This window comes from Patiria miniata, unplaced genomic scaffold (assembly GCF_015706575.1).
Source record: "Patiria miniata isolate m_02_andy unplaced genomic scaffold, ASM1570657v1 HiC_scaffold_16, whole genome shotgun sequence".
Lineage (NCBI taxonomy): Eukaryota > Metazoa > Echinodermata > Asteroidea > Valvatida > Asterinidae > Patiria > Patiria miniata.
In genome coordinates, this window is record NW_024037054.1 from 8,804,988 (window position 1) to 8,817,071 (window position 12,084).

Here is a 12,084-nt window from a genome sequence, read left to right on the forward strand (position 1 = left end):
CAAGTTAAAAATGTTGGATTTTGCTCAAATTCTGAAATTGCGTCGATCCTGTATACCCATTTGTTTGTTAGTCATTGTTTTCTTGTTTACTGTTGTACAGGTAATTCAACATGTAACGAGGATGAATTTACATGCCGAAACAACAAATGCGTCATCAGTCGATGGCTGTGCGATGGAGACGATGATTGCGCTGATGGTTATCGCAGTGACGAGTCCCCTGAAACGTGCAGTGGTCAGTACCGTTTCTCATGGAATTAAAAACTCAGTTTAATGAGTTTGGTACCCGAATTAAGCTCTAAAGAGTTATATCAAATGGTAATATATGTGGGAAAATTCATCATGCAACCTCGGGTCCCCATGAAAAAGGTTTGTGTCAGTATATTTTTATCAGTACAGTGCAGTAGACCAATTCACACTTGTTGGATGTTGGATGTTTGCGGTCATATGATGCCAACTCCTTCAAACTGTTGTACTCTGCACTGCGTGTATACACTAATTTCCAATTGGGCCCAGTTTCCAATTGGGCCCAATTTCATGAAGCATAAAATAGTGCTGAGGGAACATCTGTGCTTAGCAGGAGTCAGCTGAGAACCAGTTAAAAGTAATATGTATTCCATGGCATTTTGACTGCTTCCCTGTTTATGCTAATCAAATCTTTTTGTATACTTAGTCTATTTCTGTACTTGGCAGCGCCAGGAGATTGGCCCTCAATCTCTTTACAGTTATTCATTTTCCTTTGTTTTTTTTGCACTCGCTACAGAGCATACATGTCATGATCACCAATTTCTCTGTGCCAACCGACGTTGTATCCTGGAATTGTGGAAATGTGACACTGAGGATGATTGCGGTGACAACAGTGATGAGCTGGACTGTCGTAAGTTGTGACTCTCTCACATTCTCTAAAGACGTTGATTGCCAGAAAACATCTACATTGTGTAAAAAAAAAAAAAAAAAAACATTTATGTTGCCAATATATTTAAAATAAAACAGGTAGTTATTCTGGTATAACATTATAAAAAAGGTTTCATTTGAGATAGTCGAAAATTTCATCCACTTCTTGCCACAGCAACAAAGGAAAAAAACAACTTGCTCTTGTCAGGATAACTTTTGATGATTTTTGTGTGTATTCTTTTTTTTGTCTGGATTCAGCTGCACACACCTGTGGCCCGTTTGATTTCCAGTGCGACAATGGACGCTGTGTTGTGCCGTTTTTCAGGTGTGACCAAAGTAAGTGGTTTACTTGATTGTGACTACTTCTCAGCTGACTTTTGGTTTGTGGTGATCTCATCTTAGCAACTGCTTTAAACATGAGCCGAGATGATTGAAATCCAGTTGAAATATCTTTGTTCAGTAAAAAAAACCTGGCCAGGATTGAATTCATACATAGAGAAGTTGCAAAGAAATAGCATAAATTTGTTGTAAGCAAAATTGTGCTGCTAAGTTGTTTTCATCCATTTTTTGCTTACACGTAGTTTCTTCATTTTGCAGCTTTGATCAAATTGGATCCTGAATAGAGGCCCTTAAGAATTAGTGTGTCATTTGTATTGTTTACTTAGCCCATTTGTTTCAGTGCAGTATTACTCTATACCAGCCTAAACCATCACAGCACTGTTTGGATTTATGGATGCATCAGGGTATAAATACAATGTGATACAATGTATATAATTTTGGATGGCTTTGAGGGGGACACGAGAATATATTGCACGATCTCTAACAATATTGCATGAGTCAAAGACAAGTACAATATTCATCTTATGAAAAAGTGCAATATTGTTATAGTGAGTGCAATATATTCTTGTATCCCCGAAAAGAGACGTCCAATATTATTATCATTTATATCTGGCTGACTTGATCTGCAAGAAAGGCATTGAAGGACACTGTCTTTTTTCTCAAATTTCGTCAAGCATTCTTCACTTTTGCTTACCAAAGCAAGTTTTGCACCACTTAAAGCTGCCAATGTGGTTGTTGACAAAAGTGCCGTTCGATCTGCTTCACGCTGTGTCCCTGTGCGACGGTACTGTGCACTACTGTGCACTACAGTGTTTAACTGGTTGACAACTGTCAGTTTCTACGGCTCTTGATTGTGCGGGAACCAGTGAAATTTGTTCAAATGCCCGGATGAAGACATTATCAAAAATTATCCTCATCCGGGTACTTTTATGAAAGCACACAAGATGCTGATTTATTTTTACCACTTGAAGCCTGATGTAATACTGTGTAATACAAGTGCTTATGGATTACACATTCTCGTGCCGTTGTATTCAGGTGATGACTGCGGTGATAACTCAGACGAACGTAACTGCACCTACTCTTGTGCTGTGAATGAGACACAGTTTCAGTGTCAGTCAGGCCTTTGTATTGACTTGGATCTGCAGTGTAATGGCTTTGAAGACTGTGATGATGCTAGCGATGAGAGCAACTGCAGTAAGTAATTGCTTCTTTTTTCTCTCCCCCCCCCCTGAAACACTTATAATAGATGGACAATTATTTTATTGAACCCTAATCATCCTCAATCCTCCAAAATCCTCCAGGCGATTTGAATTAAAGGAAAGAAAACGGATCATTTACAAATTCTCCCCACAATAACTTCCGGTCCAATGAGATTGTACACAAAATATTTAGGGAAATACTCACTACCTGTGTTGGTTTAACCACAGCTGTGGAGCCGGTCAGTATTTGCCGAGAAGGTCAGTTCAGCTGTGGAACAGGCTTCTGCATATCAAACCTGGCTGTCTGCGATGGTGAAGACGACTGCGGGAACGGAAACGATGAAGACAATTGCGGTAAGTAAAAATGGATTTATTACTACAATCCGTCATGCCTGTACATCGATCATGGAATATGCTGCACTTTGAAATTTACAGCCACTGCTGGAAAAAGTTAGCACTTGCAATAATTTCGTTCATAATAATAATAAAAAATAATAAAATAAATAAAAAAGCCTTGCATTTTCAAGCTTGTGATTGTTTCAGCTGTTTTTATTGAAACTTTTCCCAGTGTCTTGATGTTTTGCAAGGTAATATTTTTAATTGGTACCTGTTGGCGCACATTTAAGAATCGCAACAGTGCACTTGTAACCCCAGGAAGTTGACATTTGGTTAAACATGACAACAATGAATAAATCATGGTCTCTGCATATCATCAACATAGATTGTGAGTATTCACTGTAATGAAGGTACTTTCCTTGAGACCTGCTAATGTTTTCTTTCCTTTTCTCAACCTCTCTGACCTCCTTATTACAGCTGATCAAACAACCTGTAAACTAGACACTCACTTCCGTTGTAAGAATGACAGTAAATGCATCCCTATCTGGTGGAAATGTGACGGAAATCAGGATTGTGCTGATCAGTCTGACGAACTCAACTGCTGTAAGTTTAAGCCCAAATTGTTTGCGTACTCTGTGGATCTTTTCCTTTAGGCAGTATCTTTGAATCGTTTTATCCAATAAAGGAGGAGATACTCATAAATTGAACAGTTCTCCAGAATCTTGTCAAAAAGGGATGAAACCGTGGTCACATTTTGTCATAGAAAACTTATTTGTTGCTTGTTGCAAAACCTAATTTTTCCCTAGTAATTTTTGGCTTAAAATTTCACTTTACTCTCTTTTGTTGCTGTTTTTGAGTAAACTTATTTTCCTGATGTTTCTCTGTTGTTCCTTTTGTTGTAAGATATTGAAGACATTTTCTTCAGTTTGTATTTTGATTTGTTGGGGATAAATGTGAGTGCAGTCTTATGGCATTCTGTTGAGTTGGCTTAATTCTGAATATCTTTGAATGGTTCATTATGACACAGTTTCTGATATTGATTTGTCGTTTTATGTGAATTTTTTGTAGTAACCGAGTCTTGCCCGCATGGTTTCTGGCAATGCCCCAACCACACCCTCTGCATCCCTCTCTCCAACCTCTGTGATGGCCAGCGTCAATGCGTCCACGGCGAGGATGAAGGAGGGGAATGCGAGAATCGCTGGTGTCAAACCAAACCCTTCCCTGGCACGTACTCCAACTGCAGCCACCAATGCCAGAACTCGCCCAACGGTCGCGTCTGTCTGTGCCCAGAGGGCTCCCTCTTACTACACGATCCTTACCAATGCGAGGCAGACACGCGCATGTGCTCAGTGCGAGGGCGCTGTAGCCAGCGCTGCATCAACCACAAGGGGTACTACACCTGTCACTGCTATGAGGGGTACGCTCGATTGGAAGACGGTACCTCATGCCGTTCCACAGACCCGGCCATTCCTTACCTTATCTTCTCCAACCGCAACCAGCTACGGCGCATCAACCTACACACTAAGGACTATAATGTTCTGGTCTTCAACCTTCGCAACACCATCGCTCTAGACTTCAATTACAATACTAGTGAGGTGTATTGGACGGATATTGTGGACGATAAGATCTATCGTGGATGGATGGATGTTGACTCTCATAATGCTGGTAAGAAAAACTATCAAGAAATTAATTAACCGAGTCAAAACATTTTAATATTTGAATGTAGTAAGATTTTGGTGAGCTTAGGGAAAAATGCCAAATTAAACAGACAATAACTCTAGGTTTACCTTACAAGGTGTAACAGGGTTTAAAGGGTACCTCCGGGGAAACCTTACGTTACCCCTTATTTAATTTTGCATTCTTCCCTTACCAAAAGGTAGAGAATTAATTTTCCTCAATCCCTTTTATGTTTAAAGGACTGAGGAACATTGAAGAGGTCGTGAGTGCCGGTTTGGCGACGGCTGAAGGCCTAGCCGTAGACTGGGTTGGTAGCAATCTGTACTGGGTGGAGAGCCAGCTGGATCAGATTGAAGTCTCTAAGCTGAATGGGAGTTTCCGGACTACCGTGGTAGCTGGTCAGATGGCCAATCCTAGAGCGATAACCCTGGATCCTAGAGTAGGGTGAGTTGAGATTTTCTTTCTGGTGTTCTTCAGTTTTGCTGGACCAGAAGGGCCAACCTTCTTTGGATTGACTGGCTGACTGACTCCCCGAGTGACCGGCTGGCTGGCTGGCTGGCTGGCTGGCTGGCTGGCTGGCTTTAAATAATGTCCTAATCTTGTCTCATTTTTGTGAGGCCACCAACTGGTAAAGGATTTATTAAAATTATTGAAAGCAAAGAGTCTCCACCAAAACAAAAGGATTAATCCAAAAATGGTTAAAAACTACACTCTCTTAATTGACCAAATGATTTTGTTGTATCTGGTTGTCACATAATCACATGTAGATTCTTATAATGTCATGTTGTCAAAGTCATTATGGACGTTTAATGTGTGTTTGTGTGCACTAGGAATTGTAAGAATGTCACTTTTATTTTTTTTGTTCTGTTTTGACCTCACATAGCTTGATGTTCTGGACTGACTGGGATGCTGCCAACCCCCGCATTGAACGCTCCACCATGGCCGGTCTGAAACGCAAAATTATCTTCAATGTGACGCGAGTTAACGGTGGCTGGCCTAATGGACTGACCCTAGATTATCTTGAGAATCGAGTCTACTGGATTGATGCCAGGTTAGGAGCATTCTCAGTTCTTGAGATGATATCTGAGATGGTATCTATTCTTAACAGCTTTCTCGGAAAAAGATTCTCCAATTTCTTTATTGCTGCGCAAATTCATATAAGTCAATCCAAAATCAGGTCTTAACGTAGAACCACACGTGAATGACATCAAATACACTATGTTCAAGCAGTGGAGGTTTAGATTTTTGACGGACAGTTCATGTTCAGTTCCGCTTTCCTGCCAATGCACCAATGAATACACTCTGGTCTTATCTCCCCTCTTTCAAAGAAAACAAAATTGTGGAGCTGCTAAGCATACAGATTTAATAACCACAAAAAAAACTAAGCATAAAAGATTACCACTACAAATTTTAAGTGATTCTGCTTTTTTCTGAGTGGGTTAACTTATTTTCTTAGTAATTTTGTTCCCTTGAAAATTGGCTTGTACCATATCCTATCCACAAAATCTAGACTTTTAAGATTTCAATATAATTTTACCACTTTTTTTACTCGCTTTATGTTTTGAATCTATCCACTGCATTATTTTTTTCGGAGTGAGCTGATTTTCTGTTTGCACCAATGCTACTTGAAACTAACCCATGTCTTACCTTATCATCAAACCTCAATGTTCAGATTATAGTCTAATCTTACCTGTTTTTTTCTTCTTTTCTCGCTGTCTAACAGGTCAGATTCCATCCATTCCATCCTATACGACGGCACCCAACCCTTCACTATCCTCCAGGGCCATATTCACATGTACCATCCCTTCGCTGTCACCATCTTTGAATCCACAGTGTACTGGACAGACTGGCGAAGTAACGGTGTCTACGGAGCTAATAAATGGACGGGGGCCAACGTGACTATCGTACAGAAGACATCGACTCAGCCATTTGACTTGCATATCTTCCATCCACAGAGGCAGCCTCCTGGTACTGAATCCTTCATCTTTATCCAATCTATGGAATATCCCCTTGCACAGCAAGGGTCGAGGATATGCGAGTAGACTCGGCGATTAATTATACAAAACAAGACTGCGCCTTGACATCCAGATTCTGACCATTCAGCGGGCGCCTTCTATCGGGTCTTCCGTAACCCGTTGTATTACAAAAATCATGGCAGCCAATTGGAAAAGTGCATTTTTCTGTCAATGCCTGCAAATATTTGATGAAGGTCAAGCGAACAATTAGTTTGTTTTTCGAACTAAATCAGTCCTTCTTAGGGATACATGTTAATTTCAAGTTGTTTCCTGTTTTTCATTACAGTACTAGACGAAGATAATCCTTGTGCTACAGACAATGGTGGCTGTTCCCATCTGTGTCTGCTTAATGGAGACCAGTCAGCGTGTCTGTGCCCGCACCTTATGCAACTTGGAGAGGACAATATGACTTGCCAGGGTAAGTACATCACAAGACAATCACTAGTCCATTACAGGTCAGTCACAAGCCCATCACAAGACCATCACAAGCCCATCACAAGTCTATCACAAGTCAATCACAAGTCATGTACCAGACCATCACAAGCCAGTCACAAGTCAGTCACAAGACATAACGACTCAATTTCAGGATAATCATAAACCAATCGCAAGTTGATCACAAGTCAATCACAAGTCAACAACAGGTTAATCACAAGGCAATCACAAGACAATCACAAGTCGATCAAAAGTCAAAGAAGAGTCTTTATGTTCAAGGACATTTGATTGAATGAGACTTGATCAGCTATCAGTTTTAGAGATTTTGTACTTGACAATGGGACACAATTGCAGAGCATTTATAAAAAAGGTCTACACTAGATGATTTTCATTAAAAGTTAATTTAAAAAAAACAAATTATGATTTGTTATGGTGTATTAATGCATCTTGTTTTTTTCTACAGATGACAATGTATTCTTCGTCATTTCGGTTCCCACCGAGATTCGCGGTGTCCATCTGAGCGACGGTTATCACAACGTGATCCCTCCCCTGACCATACCCAGTGTGGCTAACGCCTCGTCTGTGGATCATGACGTGAAGGAACAACGATTATACTGGACAGATCTGCAACACAAGTCTATCAACAGGGCCTACATCAATGGCACTAACATAGAAACAGTCATTGAAGGTAGTCAACCTGTAGTTTCTAAACTTTACGCTTCACAGTTTACTTTATATGAGCATTGCTTGTGTGGGATTCGAACCCTGGATCACAGAGATGTACGGAGAAAGTACCACTGCTCCATCCTAACTTCCCAAATGGTTTCAACTAGAAATAAACAACTTCATTGTTTTCCCTCTTTTCAAGGTATACCTGATTCCTATAGCTTGACCATAGACTGGCTGTCTCGTAACATGTACTGGACCAACATCTCTCCTGAGAAGAGCAGTCTGAATATAGCTCGTCTGGACGGTAGCTATCGGAACGAGATTCATCTCCGTAATCTTACCAGCCCTCGGAGTGTCATCGTCAGACCAAGTGAAGGGTAACTAACATCAATACTTTTCTACACTATCATTGCTTACCTTGAAGATTTCCTGTTCGTAAAGTTACCTACATTGATTTTAGGGTTGCTCCGAATATTCTAATATTCGATATGGTTCGAATATTAAAAAAAATAAAAAGCACAGGACTGAGATATTTTTATTAATCTTAAAGTTGCTGCACTTTATTGTCAGATACCACCTTTTCTTGACTAACTTTTTTTTGTCGATGGCGGTTCACAATTCCCATCTTTTTAGCAGGTTTATACCAATGACACTGCAAAACTCTTTTGCGGCCCATAACATCGATCATCCCACGCAAATTTTAACCAACAGGTGTCGCATGCAGTTGCAACTGGCCATTGTAAACTTGACCGCCGAGTTTTGAATATTCAAATATTCGGTCAAATGCAGTTTTGAATAATCCAATACTAAATGAATCGACAGTGAAATGGACAGCCCTAATAGATGTCAATAACATGCATAAAATACTGCTTTGGCAATGTCACTAAACTTTGAACTGTTTACATAACTTGGGTTCTGAAACAAGTAAGGTGGCCCACCGAACAGTATTGATCATGCTACTCTGTTAATAACATTGGATGTAGTAGTCACATGATGTCAGCTTACAGCAAAACTGTTCTATTCTGGGATACTGAAGTATGGATGGTTGAAAAACAAAGGTCCGTCATTACAAAATAAACAGGTTTTGTCCCCTAATGACATTGACTGATGGTACAGGCACAGTAAAGTGAAACTATTTTTCAAATTGCTTATTGCAGGACTATGTACTGGATCAACGCTGGAGACCTTCCAACGATTGAGAGAGCTAACATGGATGGATCCAACCAAACAACGCTGATATCTTCTATTCTGATTGACCCCCTTGGTAAGCTAACATAGTCCATGATATAACAGATTAGTTCAATATCAGTGTGAAACAGTCGAAACATAATCAGTGCAGCGTTTGAGATTTTAATAGCGTCCAATTTTAGTAAAGATTTGAGGTGTTCTCTATGGTGTTTTGTATGGGGTTAACAACTCGGAAGGTATTTTTATTTTGGAAATTATGAGTTCACAACTTTCTTGGAGCGTGTGTGTTCGTAATGAAACCCAAATCTTAACTGATCTTAAAATGTAGATTCTTCTTTCAAATCTCCCTTCTTTCAATTCCGTTATTTAAAAGATATAAACCAAATTCAGTTCCTGAGATCACATAATGGGCGTTTGTGTAACATCAGTGACATGACGTCAACGATTTTATCCTGAAAGACCTTTGACCTGGACTGCTTCACTGTGATACCGAGCTGGCTTTTGTACAGGTCACAATACAATGTGGATATATTTGGAATAAGTTTCCTGAAACTTGACAGAAATGTTCATCCATTTTTATTCCTCAGGTCTTGCCTTAGATGACAAGGCCAGCCGTCTCTACTGGACAGATAGAGGCAATCAGTCTGGCATACACTCCAGTACACTCAAGGGTGAAGATATACAGATATTCCTGGAGCTCGGAAATGATGCTGTTCCATCTGCTATCACTGTCACCGAAGAAAAGGTAACGTTGTGATTGATGTTCATTTCCGATAATGAAACCAAGGATTCCTCAAAAGCGACCATGGTAAAGTAGAATACAAGCTGCATGAAACGTGATGTAAGAAAGGGTTCAGTTTAAAAGGAACACCAAAGATTGAATGTTTTGCCCATTTGGAAGTTGTCAGTTTTGTTCAATGTTTATTCAAGTGTCGTATTTCTTTAGGTGTACTGGGCAGAGTCCAACGTAGTCAAGTATGTTAGCAAGAACAACACAAGCAACATCCAGATACTCAGGAGGGACCTGTCAGGAGTCAAGGAGATGTTTATCTATGATCCTACTGCCAAGACAAGTAAGCACATGAACTGAACAATGATAAATACATATATAATCATTTTGATAATAACTGCATAGAATGGTACCTTGTAGGGAGACATGCCCATAGACTTGTGCAGAAATCAAACCAATATTATCCCTCACGTTGCCCCATTTGATAATACTTTCCCCTCCCTAAAATGGTCGGTTAAACCATTCTAAGAACTGGTTTAAGAAACTTTGACAGTAAAATTCATTTTAGAAATGGTAGTACAAGCATTAGCAAGACACTCAAATGTCTTCCTAATGACAAGTTTCTCCCTTACGTCAAATAATGTACTACAAAGTGTCTCACCAAGTTACTGTTTGTTGTAATACAATGAACCGAGTACCATACCAAAACTGAGAAGGACCATCATTACCACGTTATTCTTTTATGAATTATTGGCAATTGGCCGGGATAACCCATGAAAGTCTCTTGACTTATTTTCAGTGGGGTCCCTTGGTAGAAGATGTGGAAGGAAATTACAGTTTTAGTGGTTGGAGGAAAGCCCCAAAATGATATTCTTGAGAAAACCCGCAGAATCAGGCAGGGACTGAAAACCCACCCCACATATTGGCCCAGGCTGGATTCGAACCCGGGTCACAGCGGTGGAAGGCGAGGAAAGTACCGCTACGTCAACCTGACTCCCCATGTATTGGCACTTCATGCAGCCAGCCAAAAAAACCTGGGCGTACCCAATTCTCCAAAGTTTCCTGGTATGTTTTTACATGCACTGATCCTGGTCATGGGACCTGGCTTAGCGTCCATTCCAAAGGAAGTGATCCCCAAAGAAAAGAATATTTATGGGTGACTCCACAATGCGTTGGAAGCAGTTGTTGTATGTGGATCTCTTTCATGTATGCACTCACTCAAAGACATTTTGATTCTGTAAGCTGTAATGATTTCTGCCAAATCTGCTGCCCTTTTTCAGAGGCCAGTAACCGTTGTTCCCAGAACCGTGGTGGTTGCAGTCAGCTGTGTATCCCGCTACCCAACGCACAGCGAGTGTGTGCATGTACGGCTGGTTACAAACTGGATGAACAAGACAAGATCAGCTGCAAAGGTAGGATCCAAAAACTTTCCTTTTTATTTGACACTTTTCAACCCCCCCCCCTTCCGCACCAAAAAAACCCAAAAAAATTCCATTTGCCCCGAATTCTAATCAACAAAGTTGCATTATTTTTGCATGGATTGAAAAGTAATTTTAGTTTAAAAAAAATTGATTTTATTTCGCAAAATGTTTCTTCATATCTCCAAGCATTTTTTCCCCCTAAAAATTCCTTTCCCTTATTTTTGTGTTTAAAAAAAAAAAAATCAAGTTTCTGACAATTTGATCCTTAAAACTTTATTTTGATCAAACATTGATGTTGTGGTCACATTCAAAATACTTGACTATGGCTGACAGCTAACACACGTGTCTATGTGAAGTGGCTTAAACTGCTTCCATAGAATCATGTGTAGAACTCCAAGCCATAGCCGAGTAATTCAGACATGGCTCATGATTCTTTGAATGTCCCCAGGTGTTGAGTCGTTCCTGATTTACTCGATTGATACCAGTATCCGCGGCATTGGCCTTGATCCATCAGACGAGGGCGATCTACTGATTCCTATATCAGGACTCCTACTAGCCGTAGCTATTGACTTTGATGCAGGTAAGTCTAGACTTAAACAAAAATTGTTTAGTTTTTTGATTATTTAAAAAATTGACAAAGCTTTTCAACCCTATATTGTGATCTCCCAAATTGTTGATGGCAATGCTGCTTCAAATACTGCTCACCTATTTGAATTCAAGTGTTGTGTCGAGGCCATCACAAGTCCGGTCTCAAGTAACTCACAAGTCGGTTAACAAGTTTTGTCCAAAGGAACAGGGATACTTTGGTCAAGGATCGTTTTGAGAGCTTGTGACTCCGCTGTGGAGTGGATGACTTGTGAGGACTTGAGATGGACTTGTAATGGACAGGACAACACAGATGTATCAGACATACTGCAGAATTGTTAAATGAAAGTTGGCTGTCGTGAAGTAATGCCTAGGCAGCAATAGAAGCCAAATATTTGAAACTCTCTTCCTTGTTCCTCCCTTTCTATGAATCTTGAACAGCGAATAATTTCATCTACTGGGTGGACACGTCGTCTCATGCCATCAGTCGTATCCATCGTGACCACACATCCAGAGAGGTTCTCATTAACAGTGGGATGGGCAGAGTGGAAGGCCTTGCTGTGGATTGGATCGCTGGTGAGAAACCAAACAACAAGTGCAAT

The 12,084-nt window shown here is 40.2% G+C and overlaps 1 protein-coding gene across 1 annotated transcript in view; it reads left to right on the forward strand.

Moving 5' to 3' along the window:
- Nucleotides 1-12,084, forward strand: part of LOC119722899 (prolow-density lipoprotein receptor-related protein 1-like) — an 80,872-nt gene that overhangs the window by 36,432 nt on the left and 32,356 nt on the right. Inside the window, exons 19-37 of the mRNA XM_038193298.1 lie at nt 101-232; nt 761-874; nt 1,150-1,227; nt 2,266-2,424; nt 2,658-2,783; nt 3,243-3,368; nt 3,834-4,430; nt 4,682-4,886; nt 5,326-5,493; nt 6,166-6,410; nt 6,744-6,875; nt 7,353-7,577; nt 7,758-7,935; nt 8,716-8,822; nt 9,334-9,491; nt 9,693-9,819; nt 10,757-10,888; nt 11,346-11,477; nt 11,924-12,058. Of these exons, the coding sequence (XP_038049226.1) occupies nt 101-232; nt 761-874; nt 1,150-1,227; nt 2,266-2,424; nt 2,658-2,783; nt 3,243-3,368; nt 3,834-4,430; nt 4,682-4,886; nt 5,326-5,493; nt 6,166-6,410; nt 6,744-6,875; nt 7,353-7,577; nt 7,758-7,935; nt 8,716-8,822; nt 9,334-9,491; nt 9,693-9,819; nt 10,757-10,888; nt 11,346-11,477; nt 11,924-12,058 (3,276 nt within the window). The remainder of the gene's footprint in view (nt 1-100; nt 233-760; nt 875-1,149; nt 1,228-2,265; nt 2,425-2,657; nt 2,784-3,242; nt 3,369-3,833; nt 4,431-4,681; nt 4,887-5,325; nt 5,494-6,165; nt 6,411-6,743; nt 6,876-7,352; nt 7,578-7,757; nt 7,936-8,715; nt 8,823-9,333; nt 9,492-9,692; nt 9,820-10,756; nt 10,889-11,345; nt 11,478-11,923; nt 12,059-12,084) is intronic.